At 42.7% G+C, this 26,773-nt stretch overlaps 1 protein-coding gene across 1 annotated transcript; it reads left to right on the top strand.

The window, feature by feature from the left end:
* Positions 1 to 26,758, top strand: kcnip2 (Kv channel interacting protein 2; the record flags this gene model as incomplete). The annotated part of the gene is made up of 7 exons (XM_067399325.1): positions 1 to 195; positions 8,103 to 8,172; positions 8,301 to 8,371; positions 8,637 to 8,744; positions 8,861 to 8,965; positions 25,586 to 25,648; positions 25,916 to 26,758. Coding segments are annotated over 7 exons (660 nt in total), but the record flags the coding sequence as incomplete, so codon positions are not given.
* Positions 26,759 to 26,773: the final 15 nt, after the last annotated feature.

Here is a 26,773-nt window from a genome sequence, read left to right as displayed (position 1 = left end):
TTTTCTAAAATAAATTTAGTACTGTTTTTCCAGTTACTGTATGTTTTTTATGTTTTCATCTGTTATATAGACCGTATTGAGGAGGATTTTGAGCTTGCTACCGTGTGCTACAGGCCGGATAGTCTGGATAAACTGATTGAACAGACCAAGTTCACCAGAACAGAGCTAAAAATCCTCTACAGAAGTTTCAAAAGTGTAAGAGACTTGATGACTTTGTAAGGTCCTCACCAGTTTGGCCCATTAATGGCTCAACAATAAGAGTGTGTTCACACTTGGCAGGTTTGGTTTGATTGAAACAAACTCTGGTGTGATTGCTCTGTTAATGCAGTTCGTTTAAATAAGTATGAACGCTGCCATCCAAACCCTGGTTTGCACCAAACAAGCAGACTGAGACATACTTTCAGGGGGTCTCAGTCCACTTCCAAACAAACTCGGTTCAAATGAAATATGAACTCAACATGTACCAAAGACATCTAAACAAACCAAAGACAGGACGTGATGTCACAAGATGCGACCCTACCCTTATCCTTGTTCCTTTTGTTTTATATCTTAAGGTTCAGTCTTAAAAATAACAGTGTAAATGCTAAGTGAACTTGTACTAAATGTATAATTTTCTTTTTTGGTCCAGACCAAAAGAACCAAACCACAAGTGTGACCACACCCTACATTTATATGCCATTTTTAAAATGTATTGACTCTGAATAGTGCAACATTTGGGTTAATGAAGTAATAACTCTTTTAATGATAACTTATAAACCTATAAAGACTGTGAGATATGAGGTTTTTTTAATCGATGGTATTTGCTTCTGTTGAAGCCAAATATTTAAAATAATCATATGTAATATATAATAAATAGTGGAATTTGTGGTGAGAAACTACATTACCCATGATACTGTACAGAAAATTCCACCAGTCAGAGAGTGGAAACAAGCAAAACGCACTGAATAATAGGCTCATTTGAGATGTGCCTCACCTCGTCTGAAATGTAGATGAGAGCAGGCGGCTGCAGTGAGGGGAGGAGTGAAAAAAGTGCAGCCAAGGCAGATAGTTCTCTTTTCTTGTAGTGGACCAGACACCTTTGAGATCAAAGGTGGATATCGTGCGATTCAGACTCATGCGCTGTGTTGCTAATAAACTGGATTTAATTTAAAGGTGTCATCGAATCAAAAATTGAATTTACCTTGGCATAGTTGAATAACAAGAGTTCAGTACATGGAAATGACATACAGTGAGTCTCAAACACCATAGTTTCCTCCTTCTTATATAAATCTCATTTGTTTAAAAGACCTCTGACGGACAGGGGAATCTCAACATAACACCGACTGTTACTTAACAGTCGGGATCATTAATATGTACGCCCCCAATATTTGCATATGCCAGCTCATGATCAAGGTATAGACAAGGGCAGCCAGTATTAACGTCTGGATCCGTGCACAGCTGAATCATCAGACTAAGCAAGCAAGAACAATAGCGAAAAATGGCAGATGGAGCAAAAATAACTGACATGATCCATGATATCATGATATTTTTAGTGATATTTGTAATTTGTCTTTCTAAATGTTTCGTTAGCATGTTGCTAATGTATTGTTAAATGTGGTTAAAGTTACCCTTGTTTATTACTGTATTCATGGAAACAAGAGCCGTCACTATTTTCATTTTTAAACACTTGCAGTCTGTATAATTCATAAACACAACTTCATTCTTTATAAATCTCTCCAACAGTGTGTAATGTTAGCTTTAGCCCATTAGCCACGGAGCACAGCCTCAAACTCATTCAGAATCAAATGTAAACATCCAAATAAATACTATACTCACATGATCTGATGTATGCATGCAGCATGCATGACGAACACTTTGTAAAGATCCATTTTGAGGGTTATATTAGCTGTGTGAACTTTGTTTACACTGTTTAAGGCAAGCGCGAGCTCCGGGGGCGGGGGAGCATGAGAATTAAAGGGGCCGCAACCTGAATCGGTGCATTTCTAATGATGCCCCAAAAAAAAAAAAAAATTATTTAAAAAAAAACTATGGGGTATTTTGAGCTGAAACTTAACAGACACATTCAGGGGACACCTTAGACTTATATTACATCTTGTAAAAAATTTGTTCGATGGCACCTTTAAGTTTTGTTGCTTTTATATGAAAATAAACATGATGAACAAAACACCCAAAGTACTTCTTTAATTCCATTCTAAAAATGTGTTTATCAATCATTTTTACTTTAATACAGACATGTTTTTATATAGAAATATGACAACTATCACATAACCTTTAGAGAGATTGCACTGTTAGAGAGTTTGGGAGTATTCACATATAATTTATAAACATAAAAACATAAAATCAAACTGTTAAAAAGAGAACAATACATCATGGCTGTTTAAACAGATAAGCATTGTGTCGTCAGCAAGTATCCCATCGTGCTTTTGATCAGCCCAGCAGCTCATGCAGCGCAATTTCACACGGCTGCCTCGCTGTCATGAGAGTATTTTGATATACGTCAGCATGACATCAGAACAAGTTGGCACACATTCTGACAAATTTCTATCCGGCATGCATCTTGCGGTGATCACCGGTGATCGGTTCTGAGCAGATTTTAGGATTGTTCGACTTCATGTGGTGCTGCGACTTCATGTGGTGCATTGGTTGCCGCCTGACAAAAGCAATGCATTCTAGTTAGAAAATGTGTCCGACTTTGATAGGCGCTGCAGCCGCCTTGTGATCACATGTGCCATCAAAGTATTGCGTGAGCAAAGCGAGAACAGCCGCCTAGGTCAGGCACCACAGTTGCTCAAAATCCTGTAGTTCCTGTATTTAACCAATCTTGATATTGAATATCTGATATTCAAAACATGGGAATTTCAGTCGCATCCATTTCTTCGGCTACAATCAATGCAAAAATCGCATGCTGTGCCATGAATGACGTTGTTTCAGCACATTACGGAAAGTACGAAGTGTCTGACCTGACGGCCGTCTCTGTACTCCTCCCTCGCTTGCAGCCAGTGGCAGGCTAGTAGTGGAGTTCATTTCGAACAAGCCTTTTGCTAATCTCAAACGAGCTTAATCTCTTCAGCTCAGCCCACTCCCATGAAGCACCACAAATAATGTAATCGAGTCTACCTACGCTCTCAAAATACTTAAAGCTGCAGTCCGCGACTTTGTCGCCATCTATGTGTAACGATCACCGTCTGTTCCTGTCACTCCCCGGACTACACTTCCCACAATTCTCCCTGTCAGTCACATGTTCACTTCACACCAATCACCTGTTGCCACATCCACCCTAGCACACCACACTGATTACCACACCCAGCTGCAGCTCATTAACAGGACTTTAAAGGACTTCCAAACACACCACCTCACCGCGAAGTATTGTTTAACTGTTGTTGCAATTCCGAGCATTTTCCTGTATTCCCTGTCTGCCTGTTCCTTGTTGCCGTTACTGCCTGTTCCCTGTTTTTTGACCCATTGCTGCCTGTCCTGATCTTTGCCTGTCCCTTGACTACGATTCTGCCTGTTCCTCACTGTTCCTGTTTGTTCCTGTTTTGATCCTGCCTGTACGACCACTCTACTTTAATAAACGCTGCACTTGGATCTCCTGCCTGAGCCTCCCATTCACAACAGAATACTTCGCCACTACCAAGATCCAGCAGCTACCGTGAGTGTTCCTGTCTCTACAACTATGAACCCATCTGCCAAGTTAATAGGTCTCCGTCAAGGGGACAGATCCATTGAGAACTATGTCATGGACTTTATTGAACTGGCACCGTTAACCTGTTTTAATGAGGAGTGCCTAATGATATTTTTTCGCGGTGGACTATCTGACCCGCTCAGTTCTGTCATGCCGCTACACGATCCAAACGGGACGTTGGAACAGTATATTGAACAGGCTTTACTACTGAGCGGATCTCCCTTTACTGTGGGTGTCGCAGAAGAACGCGACACCATGCTTAATCACGTAATGGCCGCCGCATCAAAGAACACTCACAAAATGGTGGTCACCACAATAACAACACCAAGTCAAGTCAGCACTGATCGCCTAGAGCAACGTCACGTCTCCGCTGATCGCCCAGAGCAACGTCACGTCTCCGCTGATCGCCCAGAGCAACGTCACGCCTTCGCTGATCGCCCAGAGCAACGTCACGCCTTCGCTGATCGCCCAGAGCAACGTCACGCCTTCGCTGATCGCCCAGAGCAACGTCACGCCTTCGCTGATCGCCCAGAGCAACGTCACGCCTTCGCTGATCGCCCAGAGCAACGTCACGCCTTCGCTGATCGCCCAGAGCAACGTCACGCCTTCGCTGATCGCCCAGAGCAACGTCACGCCTTCGCTGATCGCCCAGAGCAACGTCACGCCTTCGCTGATCGCCCAGAGCAACGTCACGCCTTCGCTGATCGCCCAGAGCAACGTCACGCCTTCGCTGATCGCCCAGAGCAACGTCACGCCTTCGCTGATCGCCCAGAGCAAAGTCACGTTGCCGCTGATCGCCCAGAGTCACGTCAGGTCTCTAGATCAGTCCGGGAGCGGAGAGGGTTGCGTTCCAGTGTGACCGATCCACCGTTGATTTCAGTCCGAGCAGCTGGCATCCCCAAGTCTCCGCCGGCCACTTCACTCTCAAGCCCGGTGGCCGCTTCGCTCTCAAACCCGGTGGCCGCTTCGCACTCAAGCCAGCCGGCCGCTTCGCACTCAAGCCCGCCGGCCGCTTCGCACTCAAGCCCGCCGGCCGCTTCGCACTCAAGCCCGCCGGCCGCTTCGCACTCAAGCCCGCCGGCCGCTTCGCTCTCAAGCCAGCCGGCCGCTTCGCTCTCAAGCCAGCCGGCCGCTTCGCTCTCAAGCCAGCCGGCCGCTTCGCTCTCAAGCCAGCCGGCCGCTTCGCTCTCAAGCCAGCCGGCCGCTTCGCTCTCAAGCCAGCCGGCCGCTTCGCTCTCAAGCCAGCCGGCCGCTTCGCTCTCAAGCCAGCCGGCCGCTTCGCTCTCAAGCCAGCCGGCCGCTTCGCTCTCAAGCCAGTCTGCCGCTTCGCTCTCAAGCCAGTCTGCCGCTTCGCTCTCAAGCCAGTCTGCCGCTTCGCTCTCAAGCCAGTCTGCCGCTTCGCTCTCAAGCCAGTCTGCCGCTTCGCTCTCAAGCCAGTCTGCCGCTTCGCTCTCAAGCTCGCCGGTTGCTAGGCTCTCAAGCTCGCCGGTTGCAACGCTCTCAAGCTCGCCGGTTGCAACGCTCTCAAGCTCGCCGGTTGCAACGCTCTCAAGCTCGCCGGTTGCAACGCTCTCAAGCTCGCCTGTTGCAACGCTCTCAAGCTCGCCTGGTGCAACGCTCTCAAGCTCGCCTGGTGCAACGCTCTCAAGCTCGCCTGGTGCAACGCTCTCAAGCTCGCCTGGTGCAACGCTCTCAAGCTCGCCTGGTGCAACGCTCTCAAGCGCCCTGGACGCGATGGACAAGATGGCTGCTTTGCCAGTGCCTACGGGCAAGATGGCCGCCCCTTCGGTCACTATATGGAAAAAGAGGAGGAGGAGGAAGAAGGCGTTCTCCTCTCCTCAAGACGCCGATGCCCTTCAAGAGGCCGCTGTGGGCCTGGGGACCATTCCAGAGGTCTCTCCTGCTCCGCCCAAATGCCTCGCCCTGCCGGCGCCGCCCGAGCTCCTCGCCCTGCCGGCGCCGCCCAAACGCCTTGCCCTGCCACCGTCATCCAAGCTCCTTGCCCATCAACCCCCTACATACTCCGTTGATTTCCCCAAGAACTTTTGGGGGGGGGGCAGTATACCTAGGGGTGGGGAGCTTGTGGGTGGGGACCCTGCTCAACCATGGCCTTTCAGGGCCTCTGAACTACTATGGCCATTCATGGACTGTAGGCCACTAGGGCCATGTATGGACTCTGTCCTGCCGTGGCCGTCCAAGCCACATGACCTGCCGTGGCCGTCCGAACCACCTGACCTGCCGTGGCCGCCCGAGCCACCTGACCTGCCGTGGTTGCCTGAACCACCCGACCTGCCGTGGCCGAGTCCCTGGGGCTTCATTGGAGATCCCGTTCCCGGCTGCTGTTAGATCTCCAATGCACCCACCCCCCCTCCCTAGTTGTTCCTTTACGTCGCGAGGACGCGCCTTCCGGGAGGGGGGCGTTATGTAACGATCACCGTCTGTTCCTGTCACTCCCCGGACTACACTTCCCACAATTCTCCCTGTCAGTCACATGTTCACTTCACACCAATCACCTGTTGCCACATCCACCCTAGCACACCACACTGATTACCACACCCAGCTGCAGCTCATTAACAGGACTTTAAAGGACTTCCAAACACACCACCTCACCGCAAAGTATTGTTTAACTGTTGTTGCAATTCCGAGCGTTTTCCTGTATTCCCTGTCTGCCTGTTCCTTGTTGCCGTTACTGCCTGTTCCCTGTTTTTTGACCCATTGCTGCCTGTCCTGATCTTTGCCTGTCCCTTGACTACGATTCTGCCTGTTCCTCACTGTTCCTGTTTGTTCCTGTTTTGATCCTGCCTGTACGACCACTCTACTTTAATAAACGCTGCACTTGGATCTCCTGCCTGAGCCTCCCATTCACAACACTATGTTTGAATCCTGCAATTGCAGTCATATGCGGAACAGTTGTCAGTACGTGCGTTGTGCTTCGGCACAGCTCATCAGTGTGGGTGAATCTAATGCTTGCTGTCAGTCACCGCACCGGTGTGGATACTGTATTTCAGAATCACAGATTCTACGTCTTGAAAGTATGACCAATATAAGAATTTTCAATGGAAAATATCATCTGAACAAGTAAGTAACATGTCTGCCATTTTTGTTCCGAAAAATTGAGGAAAAAAGTATTAGGCCTACAATAAATCGCACTGCCAATGATGATTAAATCTAATGATTGCTTAGGTCGGATCATGCCAGAACGTGCAAATTATTATTACTTGCAAATAGTTATTGTGTATTTAGTGTATATTAGCGTTACCTGTAGATTTCAATTTCTGTAGCAACTCCACAGTCCAAAGTCTTTTGCTTTTTGTATGGGTGAATCTCAGTTGTCACTGATGATTGTCATTTGGACCTTTCTGGATTACAATCTGCCATCAAAATGATAAGTTTAATTATTTCAGCTGCTGTGAGAAAAGGCTATAAATTTGCCGCTACCAGCAGCATCCTCATGTGATAAAACTGACTAGACGGGACGGGACTTTCTGTTTACGGACGTGACGTAATGTTGCACAGACGAACGGCTGCATGCTCGAATTTCCCGCGGAAATCGACCATGTCGCTCTTATTATAAAACATTATTACAAGCTTACCATTGTAAATCGAGACAAGATAATTAGATAGTTTTGAACACTGGCTGGTAATGTACTTGCTCAAAAATTGATTTTGGATAATCTTTGACCAAAAAAGTTACAGACTACAGCTTTAAATAATTGAATATATATGCATATTTGGCAGTAAACTTAAAATATTTTGTTTTTATGTGTATAATCAATATTTATAAATGAGTAGTTTTATCTCCATCGTTTTAATTTGATTATACTGTTTGCAATGCTTCATGAGATTGTAGTTCTTTACCACACTAAAGTCGTTCAGTACACAGTCTTGTACCTTACTTTTTTTTGCTTCAAATCAAAGTTTCAAGTTTGTAATGTTGTGATCCACATTGTCACTGGTTGACTTGGTTTATATCTTAGACTTTTTTGAAATCCCTATGGGAGAAATGAATAGAAGAAATACTTTCAGAATCAATGCCACTGAAAAAGTGGGCAGGCACTGTTGCACTCTTTTAAACAGGCAAAACAATTTATATGCATTGTATGACCAGATCATGCTTCATGGGTTAGGTATAGAGTTGCAGGTTCACGCTTAATTTTTTTATTGTACAAATTATACATTTTGCTACAAATTTGCCACATTGTATGAATTTGTACGGAATTGTAAAATACTTGTGAGATTAGGTTGGCCACCTTTAAATAACACATTAAATGGTTTGAGACCATCTTCTTCCTCCTGACACATATCAAAGGGCTCTGTCCCTTTTTAAAAATCATTCTATTGTTTTTAAATATATTGTAAATATGTTAATACTTTTTCTCTATGTTTTTGTTAATGAGTACTGTATGTTGTGCTGTAGGAATGTCCCACCGGAGTAGTAAATGAAGAGACTTTTAAGTTAATCTACTCTCACTTTTTTCCTCATGGAGGTGAGTGCATAATGCATGAAGGCTATTAAATTGAATTAATTTGAAATTTAAAAATTTAAATTTAAATTTATAAATCCCTCTTTTATATCTTAAATTAAGTTTAATGTTTTACGCTCAATCTTTTGAAGATTCTAGTGCATATGCACATTTCCTGTTTGAGGCTTTTGATCGAGGCAAGAACGGATCAGTGAGTTTTGAGGTCAGTTTGCAGTTTATTCATATACTTATACTTATTTGAATTCATTTTAAACCATATAGTAATATACATTTAGTTATGGAAAAAATACATGGATTTTATGCTATAACAGAAATGTTTTTTTTTATTATTTATTTATTATTTTCACAAATATCAGATTATGTAACCAAATCAATAGATAATTCACTGCTATTATTATAAATATGTTGCATATTTATATTGTACTTTCTTTTACACTTTCTGGTCTCTTGTTTCTCGTTGGCTTCAGGACTTTGTGGTTGGCCTGTCAATCATTTTGCGTGGTACCGTCACCGATAGACTGTGCTGGGCCTTTAATTTGTATGATCTCAATAAAGATGGCTGCATCACTAAAGAGGTATTTAATGGTTTTAAGGTGTATTTTATTTCAGTTGTTTTGGTGCAGTACTTGGCAATTAAGCCATCCATTGTGAATCCATCATTGTATTCATTCATTTATTCTGTCTATTTTAGGAGATGAATGATATTATGAAGTCCATTTATGATATGATGGGGAAGTATACACATCCGTGTATGAAGGACAGTGCATCTAGTGAACATGTGGAAAGTTTCTTCCAGGTATTTTCAAGTATCTTCTTTCACACAAGAGATTTATAGAATTAAACCTGGAAGCCCCAAAGGATGTCCAAACTAAATGTTTCACAGTCTTAAAAAGTATACTAGGATGTAGTGTTGTCACGATACCAAAATTTTGACTTCGATACGATACCCAACTTAAATATCACGATACCGATACTTAAACGATACTATGGCAAAAACCTAAAATAGCAGGAAAAGTAAATAAATAACATATGACAGAACTTCTTTCTTCACCAGTGTGCAGGCTAATAATTCTGGATTTGAGCTTCACTGCCGTGAAGTTAGAGTTAGATTTAATATATATTTTTTTATTATTTTCATGCTCAATAAAATTGTAAATTATTTGCTGTTATGCTTTTTTTTATACATTTAGGTGTTTTTGACAGTAAGATTATTGTAAAAAATTATATTACTGTAAATAATTAGAGCAATGTTATTAAAGCATAAATTGGTTTAAAATAACTGTATATACCCTTCACATATTTATATATTTTTAAATTAATTTTATTTTTGCAACCAGATATCACTTAATAAACTTAGACTCAATAATACACCTCTTTGCGGAATTCTGCTTGCACAGGTAAAATAAATAAAAAACACTTATTTAATGTTTTCAAATCGGGATGTTTGAGGGCAAGATGCTTTTGACTCCCTTCGCTTGCATTATTTTGTAACATCTTTTGCAGACAGGCTTTGTCCGTGGGCTTGCCCTGGCTGTCGGCAATGTGAGCAAAATAATTCCATATTTCGCTTTGCGCATCAGATTTTTCAACAATTTGTGGACGGTCTGCAAGAGCACCTGTATTTGCAACCACACCTCTCGTTTGGTCACCATAAAAGCCATTGCGCAGTTGAGAGGAATAAACACGCACTCAATGTGCCTTAGAAACAGTGCGCTGCACGCACACTGCCCCCTGCTGTCGCACATTAGGAAATACAGCTGGCACTCAAAGTACCGGTACTAATAAAATGAAGAACCGGACAGTATTTAAAAGCAGGGTATCGCGATACCTTTCTAGTACCGGTATATCGTGCAACACTACTAGAATGTTTTAAAGCTGCAATCCGGAAGTTTTTCCTCTTTGTCGCCATCTCTGTTTGAAACCTGCGATTGCAGTTATATGCTGAATTATTATCGTTACTTGCATTGAGCTTTGCAACTCCGTGCTGATGAATCTAATGTTGGTGTTAGTCACCACATCGGTGTGGATTCTGTACTTCGGAAACACAGATTCTATGTCTTGGAAGTATGACCAAGATACTATGTGTATTTAGTGTGTATTAGCATTACCTGTAGATTTCAATTTCTGTAGCCACTCCACAGTCCGACGTCTTTTGCTTTTGACTACGGGTAAATCTCCAGTTGTCACTGATGATTGTCATTTGGATCTTTCTGGATTACAATCCGCCATCAAAATGACAAGTTTAATTATTTCATCTGCTGTGAGAAAAGGCTATAAGTGATCCGCTACAAGCAGCATCCTCACATGATATAACTACTAGCTGGGACTCATTCCTTTCCGTTTACAGACGTAATGTAATGACACAAAGATGAACGGCTGCATGCTCGAATTTCCCACGGAAACCCACCAGTACCACTCTTATTATAAAACATTATTACAAGCTTACCGTTGTGAATCGGGCTATGGTAAGGATCGTTTTGAACACTGTCTGGTTATGTATTGCTCAAATTTATTTTGGATAATCTTTGAACAAAAAAGTTACGGACTGCAATACATATTTGTTAAACTCTTTAAAATAAAGTTTGATATTGATAATGTAACCACAAAATTTACATTTGTGCATTTTGTTTAAAATGAAATGTGCAGTAAAGGCAGGCATACACTGTGTGAGTTTTTATACTCGGGAGGTCGTGAGCCATTGCACACATTGCGAGTCAGTTAACCTGATAATTGTGTCACAGCAGCTGGTACACGGCACAACTGTACTGCACGGCGAACCGGCTTCAATTGCACAAGCTTTCGTGCTAAACGCAGAGACTGGAGCTTTCAGTGTTGCTGCTATATCTTTGGATAGAAAAAAATAAATAAAAAGACGAGTGTGCAAATGATTTGGTGAAAAGCAGAGAGCAACATAGCCATTCCTTTCAACAGAAACAACTTGAGAGAGAGTGAGAGAGAAAGAGTGTGTGTGTATGGTTGCAGCCACTGGGCTATAATAATATTTATATATCTATGTGAATTGGTTATGTATGATTTGGCATGGTATGCCCGGCTTAAGCAATTTCTGAGAAACAATGTTGAAAATTTAAATCAATACCTAGACAAAGAATTTTGTTAATATTTGCTAGATGTGTGTTCTGTGTGTGTGCTGAAAAAATATTGTGTTTGCACTAGGGCTGTCCATAGATTTTTTTTTTTTTAATCACGATTAATCGCGCACCCTTAATCGTGATTAATCGCACACTTATCGTTAAATTAAGCATACAAAATGTTTTTCTACAATGCATACAATGCCTTGACCTGCATATATACTAAAGTAAACAGCAACATACACAGGACAAATCCAAACATTTTCCTGAATGTGTGTGAAAACGTCAATGTACTGAAATGTGTCTGTGCATACAATGTGCGATCAGTGTGTCGAGAGCGCTCATACATGATTTGTTTGCCCATCAATATAATGTACGATTAATGTACGATGCCTGTATGTCACTGCAGTCGTCCTTACTTTGATTGCAATTCTCATCCATCAAAACTTTCATAGCAAGAAGCTGATTTGCTTTATCCAGCCAAGAAACATAGTTTTCATATCATCTGGCCAAACTGCGTTGGGATGTTTTGACATTCCGTCCAGATGAGATGGGAGGGCTCGCTCTCTTCAGATACAATGACAGAATATTACAGAGAGTTTGAGTTTTTTTTTTATAATTATTGTTTGCCCACATTATCAACATAACATTAACAGTATCACAACATATATTCATGTTACAGATTGTTCAAGAAACAAGAAGTAAAAAATTAATAAAAGGAAAGAACAAGTAGATGTAATCACAATCACACACACACACACAAAAAAAAACCGGCTGTATACAAATGTAAACACGACAAGAAACAAAAAGGTCACGGTATTTTAGAGCAGTCTTTACATAGGAAATAAAAGGAAATTAAAGGATGTTAAAAGTAGTTCTGTATGTTAATCAAGAGAGCTCTTTTATATTGCCAAAAGGGAGACCATATCAGCCAGAATTTTTCAGATTTTTGATGTTTATCATGGGTGAGCTTTTCAAGTTGCAACCATGCAGCAGTCTGTAATATCCACATTTTAAAAGAAGGAGCCTGTGACAATGAATAACTGTATTGCATCTTTTTTAAACAGACTATTGACATTAAAATTCAATAAATACAAAGCTGGGGTCATATCGAAGTTTAGTCCAAGAAGATCTTTCATTACACTATGTATTTTCTTCCATTATGGCAAAATTTTGTCGCAGTACCAGAAACAATGAATGAATGTACCTTTATCTTTTTTACATTTGAAACACAGGTCTGTAGCATTGATAAATATCTTCTTAATATGCATCGGTGTAAGATATATCCTGTTAAAAAATTTAAAGTTGAGCTCATGGATCGCCAGGGAAGTACATTTTGGCTAGGCATTATTGCATATAACAACCCAGTCATTCTCTTTAATGGTTTGACCAATATCCTTTTTCCACACACCCTTCAGTTCTGGTAATGCAGAGGTGCAATTACTAGACAAGATGTCATATGTCCTTGATATTGATCCCTTTAAACTGATTGAATTCAATAAAAGGTCTTCAATCTCTGTTGTTTCCATTCTCAATTCTTCTTTATCTATTTTTGGTTTTAAGAAATGCCATAATTGAAGATATTTGTAAAAAATGGACTTTGGAACTTTATATTCCTCCATAATCTGCTGGAAAGACTTTAAAGTGCCCTCTGAAAATAAACAAGATATTTGAGAGATTCCAAGTTTCAGCCATAGACTAATATTCTGGAATTTTTAAGAATTTTTTAAGTATTTCTTAACATCTCTAACAAATACCAAAGCTTGGGAAGGACATTCATTTTTATTACATGTATCCTCCCCAGAAGTGAAATCGGGAGTAAACACCATGTTTTCAAATTAGCCTTAATTTTCTCTATAAGAGGAGTATAATTATTGTTTATAAGTTCATTAAGTGAAGCTGTGACAAAAATGCCAAGATATCTAAAGCCATTCTCTGATATTTGGAAAGGGGAAATTAACTTTAGGTGTTCTAAAGAAGGGATGTTTAAAGGTAATTCGGTGGATTTAGAGATATTTATTTCATAGCCGGAAAGACTACTGTAATAAGAAATACATTCCAATAATACTGGAATAGACTGCTCTGGATTAGACATAAATATCATAAAATTATAAAAATTTATCATAAAAACAATAAAAATGTATCATAAAACAGCGTAAAGTGATGCTCGATGATCTTCTCCTCCCACTGTAATTCCATGGACATTTTTGCTCTGTCTAATGAGTTCTGCTAAAGGTTCAATGACTAAAGTGAAAAGTAAAGGTGAGAGAGGACAACCCTGCCTTGTGCCTCTCCCTATGCAAAATGGAGTTGAAGTGAGACTGTTTGTGGCCTTAGGATCAGAGTAAAGCAACTGGATCCACCTAATAAAATTATGTCCTAAGTTGAATTTTTGGAGAGTAGTAAACAAAAAGTCCCACTTGACCCTGTTAAATGCTTTTTCAGCATCAAGGGAGAGAACAAGTGCAGGACGTCCTTCATTTTGAAAAAAATTAATAACGTTCAAAAAGCAGTGTATGTTATCAGTGCCATAACGTAATTTCACAAACCCTGTTTGGTCTGGCTTAACTAACTTAGGTATGCTCTCTAACCTACATGCCAGAACTTTTGCTAGTATTTTAGAATCTGTATTAAGTAGACTTATTGGTCTGTATGATGCGCAATCTTCTGGATTCTTATCTTTCTTAAGTATTATGCAGATATATGCTGTTTTCCATGTTTCAGGTATTGTACCTTGATCTAAAATAGCTTGTAAAGCAGGCATAAAAATATTAGAAAGCTCGGGCCAGAATGATTTATAAAACTCCAGGGGGAAAACCGTAGGGTCCTGGCGACTTGTTGGATGGCATTAACTTTATTGCTGCCAGAACCTCTTTTGAAGTTATAGGCGAGTTAAGGTAATCTTCTGTCTTCTTCTGAAATAATTGGGAGAGAAATAATATTGAAAAAGTTTGAAATTCTAATTGTGAAGCACTGTTTTGTGAACAATATAGTGATTCATAGTAGGATCGAAATGTATTGCTTATCAGTGCAGGATCGTATGTTGTGATAACGTCCGGCATCTTTAGAGGCTTAATTGTTTTCTCAGATTGTTTTTTTCTGATAATCTGATATGCTAACAGTCTACCAGATTTGTTTGCATGCTAGTAATAATTTTGTTTGGAAAGAAACAGTAGCTTTTTAATATGATTAGTGTGATCAAGATTAAGTTCAGCCCTAGCGTGGCATAAAGCAACTCCCAGTTAGTTTGAGTGGGAGTTGTATTATGCAGACATTCTAGTCTTTTAACCTCCTTTTCTAATTCTTGTCATTTAGATATCAGGGCTTTCTTATGTGCAGCAGTATAAGAAATAATGTATCCCCGGATTGTAGCTGTAACGAAGGCAGGACTCAGAGTAAGATCCAACTGCAGCGTTTTATTAAGAATGAGAATGGTCGTACAGGCAGGGTCAATCAGGAACAAACAGGAGCAGCAAAGGACAGGCAGGGTCGTAGTCAGGGTACAGGCGGTAGGTCAAAAGGCAGGCAGATATCACTCACAGAACAGTATGCAAGGCAAGGATCAGGACAGGCAGCAACGGATCAAACAACAGGAACAGACAAGGTCGAGAACAGACAGGCAAACAGGGAATAAACGCTCGGAAATTGCAACAACAGTTAAACAATACTTCGCCGTGAGGTGGTGTGAGTGGAAGTCCTTTATAGTCCTGGTAATGAGCAGCAGTTGGGTGTGGTGATCTGTGTGGTGTGCTAGGGTGGATGTGGCAACAGGTGATTGGTGTGATGTGAACATGTGACTGACAGGGAGGATTGTGGGAAGTGTAGTCCGGGAACTGACAGGAGCAGACGGTGATCGTGACATAATGCCCCCCTCCCGGAAGGCGCGTCCTCGTGGCGTAAACGGAACAGCTAGGGAGGGGGGGTGGGTGCATTGCAGATCTACTGGTAGCCGGGAACGGATCTCCAATGCAGGTTCTAGGAACTTGGGCAACCACGGAGGGTCAGGAGCCTCGGGTAGCCACGGCGGGTCCAGAGCCTCTGGCAGCCACGGCGGGTCAGGAGCCTCGGGCAGCCACGGCGGATCCGGTGGCTCGGGCTGCCACGACAGGTCATATGGCTCAGGCAGCCACGGCAGGTCAGGGGTGTCAGGAAGCCACGGCGGGTCCGGGGCCTTGGGCAGCCACGGCAGGTCAGGTGGCTCAGGCAGCCACGGCAGGTCAGGTGGCTCAGGCGGCCATGGCAGGACAGAGTCCATAGGTGACCCCAGTGGGTCAGAGTCCAAAGTTGACCCCAGCGGTTCAGAGTCCATAGATGGCCATAGTAGGTCAGGGGCCCTTAACGGCCATGGTGAGCAGGGTCCCCACCCACAAGCTCCCCACCCTCAGGTACACTGCCCCCCCCCAAAAAGTTCTTGGGGATTTCAGCGAGGCCCTTCGCAGGTTCGTGGGCAAGGAGTTCGGGTGGTGCCGGCAGGGCCAGGCGTGTGGGTGAAGCCGTCAGGGCAAGACTCCTGAGTGGCGCTGGCAGCGCAAGGAGTTTGAGCGGCGCCGGCAGGGCAAGAAGCACTGGTGGCGCCGGCAGGGCAAGAAGCACTGGTGGCGCCGGCAGGGCAAGAAGCACTGGTGGCGCCGGCAGGGCAAGAAGCACTGGTGGCGCCGGCAGGGCAAGAAGCACTGGTGGCGCCAGCAGGGCAAGAAGCACTGGTGGCGCCGGCAGGGCAAGAAGCACAGGTGGCGCCGGCAGGGCAAGAAGCACAGGTGGCGCCGGCAGAGCGAGGAGCTTGGGTGTAAGAAGGGGAAGAATAGAATGAGCCTTCCTCTTCCTCCTCCTCCGAGGATGAGGCGATGGTTCACTGGTTGGAACGTGTTCAGGAGCAGACTTACTGGCTGAAGCGGGTTCTGGAGCGGACTCAATGGCTGGAACGCCCCTCATATCCTTGAGCACTGCAGGGGCGGCCATCTTGCCCGTGGGCACTGGCAAAGCAGCCATCTTGTCCAGCGCGTCCAGGGCGCTTAAGTCCATAGCAACCGGCGAACTTGAGTGCGTTGAAATAGGCGAATTTGAGAGCGTCGAAACAGGCGAACTTGAGAGCGTAGCGGCCGCCGGGCTTAAGTGCGAAGCGACCGTCGGGCTTGAGAACGAAGCGGCCGGCTGACTTGAGTGCGAAGCGGCCACCGGGCTTGAGAGCGAAGCGGCCAGCTGACATGAGTGCGAAGCGGCCAACGGGCTTGAGAGCGAAGCGGCCACCGGGCTTGAGAGCGAAGCGGCCGGCTGGCTAGAGAGCGAAGCGGCCGGCTGGCTTGAGAGCGTAGTGGCCACCGGGCTTGAGAGCGAAGCGGCCGGCTGGCTAGAGAGCGAAGCGGCCGGCTGGCTAGAGAGCGAAGCGGCCACCGGGCTTGAGAGCGAAGCGGCCAGCTGACTTGAGTGCGAAGCGGCCACCGGGCTTGAGAGCGAAGCGGCCACCGGGCTTGAGAATGAAGCGGCTGGTGGATGCTTAGGGATGCCAGCCGCTCGAGCTGAAGTCATCGGCGGATCTGCCACACTGCAACGCAGTCCTCTCCGCTCCCTGACTGATCTAGAGGGGTGACGTGACTCTGGGTGATCAGCGGAGACTTGACTTGATGTTGTTGTGGTAGTAACCGCCATTTTGTGAGTGTCTATAGGCGCGGCGGCCATTACATGACACAGCGAGGTGTCGAAATCCTCAGCAACACCAGCTCGATATATTGTTCTAAAGTCCCGTTAATCTCATGTAGTGGCATGACGGAGCTGAGCGGGTCCGATAATCCACCGCGAAAAAATATCATTAAACAGTCCTCACTGAAACAAGTTGATGGTGCCAATTCGATAAAATCCATGACATAATCCTCAATGGGTCTGTCTCCCTGACGGAGACCCATTAACTGGGCAGATGGATTCATCTTGGCGGTGATAGAAACACTCACGGAAGCTGCTGGATCTGGACAGGCAGCAACGGATCAAACAACAGGAACAGACAAGGTCGAGAACAGACAGGCAAACAGGGAATAAACGCTCGGAAATTGCAACAACAGTTAAACAATACTTCGCCGTGAGGTGGTGTGAGTGGAAGTCCTTTATAGTCCTGATAATGAGCAGCAGTTGGGTGTGGTGATCTGTGTGGTGTGCTAGGGTGGATGTGGCAACAGGTGATTGGTGTGATGTGAACATGTGACTGACAGGGAGGATTGTGGGAAGTGTAGTCCGGGAACTGACAGGAGCAGACGGTGATCGTGACAGTAGCCTTTGCTGCATCCCACATTACAGCAGGGGAGACGGGTGAGTTTTTATTATCTAACCAATTATTTTGTATTGAGTCCTTTACAATGTTGCAAAATTTTGTGTCCGATAAGAAAGACGAGTTTAGTTTCCATACCTTACTCCTTGTTGGTGGGGTCCCTAATGTAATATCTATCTGAACCGGAACATGATCTGAAATGGCAATTGAACCAATTTTGCTAAAAGATATAAAATTGTTAAGGTATTTGGAATAAAGATATAATCAATTCTTGAATATGAACCATGAGGATTAGAGTAAAATGTGTAGTCTCTTGTAAGAGGGTTCATTTCTCCCCAGCTATCAATTAAACTGGTATCTTTGCATAGTTTTTTAAGAACCAAAGAGTATCTGGGATTGACTAGGATGCCTGATGAAGATTTGTCCAGTCTCTCATCCATCACGCAATTAAAGTCTCCAGCGCAGATACCTACTTTTGCAGCGCTCATTGAATAAAAAAAATATTTTGGATATGAATTTGGTAGAATCTTCATTGGGTGCGTTACAATCTACATTGTAATATGATGACCAAATAAGTGGCCTGTAACCAAAATAAATCTACCTTCTGGATCTCTGATTCTGATGTTTGCTAATTAAAATAATCATGCCTCTTTTCCTAGAGTAAACTGTGCATGAAGTCAAGTCACCTTTATTTATATAGCGCTTTTTACATTGTAGATTGTGTCAAAGCAGCTTTACATTCATAACTGGTACATAAATTTTGCCTCACAGCAGCTCTTACAGAATAGTGTCAATGCAGGCAGATCAGAAGCACTGTTGAATAAATGTCAAGAATACTGTTGAATATCAAATGTCAAGTGAAATGTCAAGTGTCCCCAACTAAGCAAGCCAAAGGTGACAGTGGCAAGGAACCCAAACTCCATCAGGTGACATCAGGTGGCAAACAAGTGGCAAATAGGTGGTAAAATGGAGAAAAAAACCTTGGGAGAAACCAGGCTTAGTCGGGGGTCCAGTTCTCCTGTGGTGAACAGAGCTTTGTTACAATCAGGTTGCTATCATAAGTCTGATAGGATCGCAACAATCAAAGTATTTATATCAGTTCCATCCAGTTGAGGATCGTATTCATCACGCCGGTATGGACAGTTTGTTGATGAACTGTGGCACTGGCTGTCGTGTAGATGATGTCTTCACAATGGATGATCTAGTCGACTCGATCTCTGCTGATACTTCAGGGGTGCGTTGTGGTCACGTCATGGCGCCGGTCCTTGGTCTCAGCTGGATACGGCCCGGATCCGGTTGACTACAGTAAACCTCGGGATAAACAGAAAGACTAATATTAGCGTAGATGCCATTCTTTTTCTGATGTAACGAGTACATCTGGTGTTATAGGAAGTGTTCCCGGTTCCGGCTGACCTAATTTATGCAGCCTAATAATCCTTTAACGGATTTGAAAATATAAATTGATAATGTGTTATGTGTATGCCAGGTTAAAGAGATGCGTTTTTAGTCTAGATTTAAACTGACAGAGTGTGTCTGCAATTGAAGAATAATACACTTGACCCACCCAATCTTGATTTAATTTCAGATGTTCGCTATCCAATAGATAGGTTTCTTGAAGCATGGCAACTGTTACTGTTTACCTTTTTTTTTAGAAAAGTCAGAATTTTTTCCTTTTTACCACATGCCCTAATCCTTTAACTTTCCATGTCATGAAACTAGTCAAGCTCTGCATTATAACAAGGTGTGACCAAGTAAGAAACTGTTAATGTAGCTTTAAACAAAAAGATGAAACAACAAATGTATCTGATGGGCAAATTTGTAACCTCAGAGAACAAATAACAAAAAAACACCTCCCTCTACCCCTAAACCTATAGGTCTCTGTACCCCGTTGGACTCAAGTAAAAAAAGTTATACCTGCTACCAACATAAGGTTCAGATTCAGACCCATTTTGAAAAGCGTAAGGTTAATCTGCTCCAGTAAATTAACAGTTTAGACATCATTATCTCAGTGGTCTCATACAAGAGAAAATGTTGGAAAATATGTCTGTAAAGTCCGTTAAATGGACTAACAGTCACATCTCCAAACAGATTAGAAACAAATAAATGGCATATAAGAACCCAGGAAAATTAAAGTCACTACCCCTCCGAATATGATAAAGATGAGAGAGTATTGTAAGAATCCCTTCATCACTTATCTTGCAAAGTCTCTATGAACTCCTCCACAATGGTCGGAGTACTGAATGTGCAAAATTCTGAATCATGAAAACAACGCAGCTTGGCCAGGTACGCGAATCCACGGAACATTTTGCGATGGACTAAGATCTTCTTCACAATGTCTAATTCCCTGCGTTTCCTCATGACATCCACTGAGAGATCTTGAAAGAAGCGTATCTGCTTGCTCTGGTGAGTAATTTGCAGTTTTTTTCAGTGCTGACTGTAGAATGCGTTCTCTGTCCGCGTAGCACAGAAATCTGACCAGTACGCTTCATGGCGGATAATTAACTCCTGGTGCACTGCCGGAAGTGATCGGTGGGCTCCTCTCAATTTCAAGCCTGAAATCAAAACAGAGGTAGAGCCATTTCGGTATCATTTCCCTCATGAATTGCAGAAGTGAAGTAGAGCCCTCAGCTTTTTCTTAAAAACATTTTTTTTTTGTAAATTTTATTAAACAATCAGGAGCGGAGCTACAAATTAGGCACCCATCTTCTCCAACGTCCGCGAGCAGACGTTATGTTATGATGCAATTTCACATGCTTCCGGACATTTTTTGCGTTAAATATGCGTTAAATTATTTTAACGCGTTAAGGATTTTGAATTAATCACATGTGTTAATGCGTTAATGTTGACAGCCCTAGTTTGCATATAGTGCTTGCTCTGTATAGCCAGGCGTACGCAGTGCAATTTTTGCTGTCATACGAGCTCGCAGGCAATTTTTTTCTCTCAGGAGAAATCGCATGGAATCGTTGATGCTCGTATGGTCTCGGCTCACACTGTGTGAGAGGAATTATGAGCTGAGCCGAGCCTGAGCATGTTACGAGCACCTTAGTTGTTTTTATTGAAAGGAATGGCTGTGTTGTTCTCTGCTTTTCACCAAATCATTTGCACACTTGTCTTTTGATTTTCTTTTTTTTTCTATCCAATGATATAGCAGCATCATCGAAAGCTCCAGTCTTCATGTTTAGTGTGAAAGCTTGTGTGATTGCAGTGTACGCCTGCCTTAAAAAGAAGAAAAAACAGACTGGATCAGACTGATCCACGGAGCACCAAAAACACTCTTGTGTTGTGATGGGGAGGAGGGAGAGTGTGCAAGTGGAAGATTTGTAGAAAGACTGTAGAAAGAGAAAAGACAGAAATGTAAGAGGAATATAATTGGAAATAGAAGGGTTTTAGAGGAGCTTTAGGACCTGTTTAGTCTCACGTAGCCAGAACTTCAGATTGACGGCAGTCTCCACTTAAGCTTTAAAGGCAGGAAAACACCAAGCTGACGGTTGGCCATCTGGCAGTTTTAGTTCAGCCGACAAAGTTTTCTCAGTGTGTTCCGCACCGTCGGCTGAAGTTGGTCCTCGTCGCCTTTTTTTCGGCCGATTCGAAATGTTGAATCGGCGTCGGAGCTTGACAGTCCGTCGGGCCATCTGATCATTCTGATTGGCTGTTCAGATACTGCCACCTGCTGGTTCGGAAAGGCATTTCATCTCACGCAGGCGCAGAACTGACATGCTACTTGGCCGTTGGCTGTGTAACGTTTGGTGTGTCAGGCCAACTTTGGACACAGACGCTGCCAATGTGAGCCAACCTCACAGTCTGCTTTCGTCGCCACTAGTTCGTCAGCGTCAGCTTGGTGTGTTCCGGCCTTAACTCCACGTTTAGCCAACAGTCCGTGGGCGTGACGTCTGAGGCTGAGACTAGGACCTGTGGTAATACTGGAAAAGTATGCGCTGTCTGATGCGTTAGCCCTTAGTTGTTGATGTGTTGCATAGTGTGTTCGTTATTTTGGGGGCGGAGCAATGAAGGGTGGGTTGTGTTTGTTTAGGTGTCGATTTCAAATATCAACAGTGTTTCTCAGAAATCACTTACTGCATGATTCTTATTGGTTGTTGAGGTCATGTGTTTCTCTGTTCTGTTTTGTGATTTAGTTCATGTTTTATTTTAAATAAACTGCACATGGGTTCACTTCAACTCGCCTCCAGTGGACTATGAAAGTTAGTCCGCCAATCATGGACCCAGCAGTTTCCATAGACTCCAGCCATCATGGCCATCACGCCAGAGCCTCCATTCATCATGGCTGTAATGCCAGAGCCTCCAGCCATCATGGGCCCAGTCCCAAATGGCACCCTAAACCCTTACGGTCTTCCTCTTAGTCCGCACTTTCGTGACGTAATGATGCTTTGACTGCCGGGTAAAGTCCTCTGCATAGCTCACAGACTCAGCTGGAGTGCGCATCGAGGGCGTATAGCGGCCGCAAAGGGGGTGTTTGCGAGCATCCTTCTGAAACCTAAAATGATGAATTGGACATCCTACGGTCTCGTGGACGTAACGAACATGCGCACTCGCGTGCTATTATAAGTACACAAGACCAAAGGTGCATAGAAGTGTGCCATTTGGGATTCAGCCATGGTCGTCACGCCAGAGCCTCCAACCATCAAGGCCGTCACGCCAGAGTCTCCAGCCTCTGGCCTCCACATCAGAACCAAGTCATGTCATGACCACCATTCCAGAGCTCCCTCATATCACGACCTCTCAAGTCTCCCCTGTAGATATTTTTTTTAGGGGGGGGGGGGGGGGCTTGTTCAACTTCATGCAGCACTGTGCAGACCGATTGGCGGCTGACTTGAAGCAGTGCATGCTGGTTAGAAATGTTGTCTGACTTGAGACAGCGCCAACACCACGTCACCCTGATGTATGGCATTAAAGTACTGTGAGAGCGATTCCAGAACAGACAGCTGGCTAGACAAGCTATGAGTAGTACTTGAGACCGGTCTTCATTTTTGGAAGGTCTTGGTCTGTGCTCAGTCTTGTCTCGGTCTCAGACTAAGAGGACTCAAAATTTTGTTTCAAGACCGTTCAAGACCACAACTGCGGGGATATTACTAAATTGCCGGTACATTGTCTGATTTATTTATTAAAGGGTTAGTTAACCCAGTTTTACCCTCATGCCGTTCCACGCCCGTAAAACCTTCATTAACCTTTAGATCACAAATTAAGATATTTTAGTTGAAATCCGATGGCTCCGTGAGGTCTCCATCCATAGGGAGCAATGACACTTCCTCTCTCAAGATCCATAAAGGTACTAAAAACATATTTAAATCAGTTCATATGAGTTCAGTGGTTCAATATTAATATTATAAAGCGACGAGAATATTTTTGGTGTGCCAAAAAAAACGAAATAACAACTTATTTAGTGATGGCCGATTTCAAAACACTGCTTCATGAAGATTCGGTTACCGAACGGTTACATCCAGCCGCAGCAGAAGTTGAACGCACCTTTAGTCATGTTTCCTTGTCATGTCATGTGATTCCTTGTTCCCTCGTGTGATCTTGTCATGTGCTTCTCTTGGTTCATGTGTTGTGTAGTTCTTGTTAGGGTTGTTTGAAGATTGGTTGCCACCTGATAAAAGCAATGCATTCTGGTTAGAAAAGTTTTCCGACTTTGCCGAAGCCACTGGAAGGCAAGCCTGCAACCTTTAGCCAAAAAAAGTAATGGCTAATGCTAACGCTCCACCTCTTACTGCACCTCAATAGGCTGAGAGGTGCCGCATGTGATTAAGTTAGCCGTTACACTTTCACCATTGGTAAGGGATACAGACCCTCTCATCTCCCTATAATATACAACCTCTCCCTGCATTCCATTTGGAAGGGCTCATCCATATGCCCTAATCCCTTCAAAGTGTTTACCCTCTGGAGTGAGAGCCTTGAAGGGATGAAGGCTGTAGGGGTCCTTTTTTTGGAACGCACTTCTGCGTCATCTTAATGAGACAATCATGGAGGCGCCTTCATCTTTTTTCCTCTGGTTTACTTTTTGTATTAATATGCATTCATTTACTGTATTGACATTATAAGCCACTGCCAGTCTTTTTCGTTAAATATAATATATATTGACTATGTATTTGAAACATTTTAATTGACTGATAAAGGTACCATTAAAGCATTTTTGTTGAAGTACAATGTAATTTTGACCATAATAATGTACCAAAAAAGAAAAATACTATACATACATTTCTAGGTAAAATCGAACTCTGAGCCTGCTGTACCTATTCTGTGACGTCAAACAACTTCCCTGTGCAAAGGATGATGGGGGCCCGAAGTGTCCATCAGTTGTACCCTTCGAAATCCTTCATTTCAAAGTGGCCACTTTTGAACACTTTGGTTTGGAACGATCTTTCAATATAGCGGCCATGATTGTTTTCACTCCGAAGTGCCCTTCGGAGGATGATATATCCTGTTTGGAATGCACCGTTTGAGGCCCTGTCCCAAATGGCACACGTCATGTGCACTTTCGGTCTTGTGGACTTGCAACGTGTCAAAGTCCACAAGACCGTAGGGCATCCCATTCGTCATTTAAGCTTAAAGAAGGGTGCTTGTGACTGCCCCCTTTGCGGCTGCTATGCGCCCTTGATGTGCACTTCTTCTGAGCCCGCAAGACTGTGAGCTATGCAGAGGACTTTACCCGGCAGTCAAAGCGACATTACGTCATGAAAGTGCGGACTCAGAGGAAAACCGTGTGGGTTTAGGGTGCCATTTGGGACAGGGCCTGACTTTGCTCGGCGCTGCAGCCGCCTTACGTTCACATGTGCCATCGAAGTACCTCGAGAGCAAAACGAGATCAGCACACTACGGAAAGCACAAAGTGTCCAACCTGACGGCCTTCTCTGTAATCCTCCCCCGCCTACAACCGGCAGATCTTGCTAGTGTAGTTCATCTCGAACAAGCCTTATAGGTGTGTTTGACATTGGCTGCAGCTGGATGTAACCAATCGGCGAGAGTAACTGCGTGCAGTCGGGGAGGAGCTGAAAATGGAGACGTGAAGTCAGGCACTTTCTGCTTTTTGCAGTGACACTCGCGCTGCTTTTGCATTTGCATACTTTACCAGAAAAATTTCTAACCGGCATGCACTGCTTCAAGTCAGACACAAATTAGTCTTGTGTATTTATAGCCATCGTTTTCATTGTTGCTTTGTCTAGCTTTGTTCTGTGTAACTCACTTTTAGGTGAGTTTGTTCATGTTCATTTCATTTCATGTCATGCCAAGTCAGGTCGGGTTTTTTTTTTATTTTGTATTTAGTTCATGTTTTATTTTAAATAGACTGCACATGGGTTCACTTCAACTCGCCTCCAGTGGACTATGGTCACACTCATCTGTAATTGTAAAACAGACGTGTTTGGAACAGCAAAACAGGCAAAGCAGTTAATGTAGTCATCCAGGCAGTAGGTCAGGGCAGGCAGCAATCAAATACAGAGTAATCCACAGACAGGCAGGGTCAAAAGGCAGGCAGCAGGAATCAAAAATAAACCAGAATAGTAAGAGTCAAAACCAAGCAAGACAGATCACAGTGAATAAATGCTCAGAACTGTAGCCGGGGCAAAAACAAAGCTTTGTTTGTTCATAGCTGAAATAGTCTGTGAAATGGAGTTCAGATGTGAGTGTAATCAGTCCAGGTATGTGGGTTGCTGGGTAATGAAGCCCAAATCAGTATTCAGGGAAAAGAGAACGGAGGGATTTTCAGGATTGGTAACCATGACAGTAATAATGTTCACAATTATTTGTTCATGGAACATTTTTTTTCTGAAATGTTTTTTTTTTTTTTTTCTGAAACATAAAAATGTTCTCATAACCGAGAATTTTTTTTTTTTTTAAACATTTAAAAAACTGGACAATTGAACATTCAGAAAGAACATTTTCATAACTTAAAAGCAAAACATTCTTAGAACATATTTTTGTTGTAATACATAAAACAAATTATTGTTATTATTTAATTTATTATTAATCATTTATTACTATTATTATTTCTAATGCTCACCATGTTTCTGGCACAATATAGGTCTAAAATTATTGAAGTTTTTCTGTTTGCACTCAGAAAATGGATCGCAACAATGATGGTGTCGTCACAATGGAGGAATTTCTGGAATCATGTCAAACGGTACAAGGATGACACCAAAACTAATGATGATTTCTTTGTTGTTGTTTTTTTCATGCTTTTGCTATTAAATAAAAATTATGTAACTCTTATGTAACTATGTTGAATGTGAATGTCACTATTATAAAAACTAATTTTAAAGTCCAAAATTAACACTCCTAAAACTAATTAGCAACTAAAATTAATTTGGCTGATTACCTACATGACCTGCAATGATATTTAATATGTTCTTTGTTTTGTATTTTCTTTTTACCCATCATTTTTGCTCAGGATGAGGCCATCATGGAGTCCATGCATATGTTGGATAATGTAATTTAGCGGCATTTTGATGATGGCAAAAATTGCTGAACAGTAACAGTTTTTGATCTGTTATGACGTCTGCTTGATGACTTCCTCCATCTTGTCACTACAAAAAAGACTGACAGTGAACACCTGAACAGATGCAATATGAGCATGCCACATTATTTCACACCCTGAGGATAAAATTATGTCTTTTAAAGATCAGCTGTTATATGCCACTGTCTTTGCATTTTATATATTCATTTAAAATATGTTGTGATGAAATATTTTAAGACAGTTCAACATAAAAGGCACTTAAAATGGGAATCTTTCAGTTTTTAATTTGTCTGTCAATTGTATTTTTTAAGTGCACTAACAACATATATCATGTTGCCAATTATGTTTCCAGATTGTATGAAAATCCTATAAGCACAACCTACAAAAAATATTAATGTCAGATGTTATTTATTCAGTTGTGTTGTGATACATTACTTAAGATTATTATACACATGCACAGCAATTTACAGTTAATATCACTTAAGGGAAAGATGGTGGAATTATAAACTATGCAAAAGTGGGACATTTTTTGGTAGATTTGCAATGGAATATTGATAAATGTTTTCTCATTCTCATTAATGCATTTATATTTAATTAAACCATTATTTCTGGTGATACGACTTTTGAACACACGCATTGATTACACTACTTAAAACAGCAATTTTACAATTACTACTATTATTATTATTATTATTATTTTTTTTTTACTTTTCTTTTAATTAACCATGCAATCATATATAGACTACCAAAAATGTTCAGTAGATGCTGTATATTCCATGTGGATTTTTTTTT

The sequence above is a fragment of the Chanodichthys erythropterus genome, chromosome 10 (assembly GCF_024489055.1).
Source record: "Chanodichthys erythropterus isolate Z2021 chromosome 10, ASM2448905v1, whole genome shotgun sequence".
Classification (NCBI taxonomy): Eukaryota; Metazoa; Chordata; class Actinopteri; order Cypriniformes; family Xenocyprididae; genus Chanodichthys; species Chanodichthys erythropterus.
Note: the sequence above shows the minus strand (reverse complement) of the source record. Positions and strands in the feature narration are given on the sequence as shown.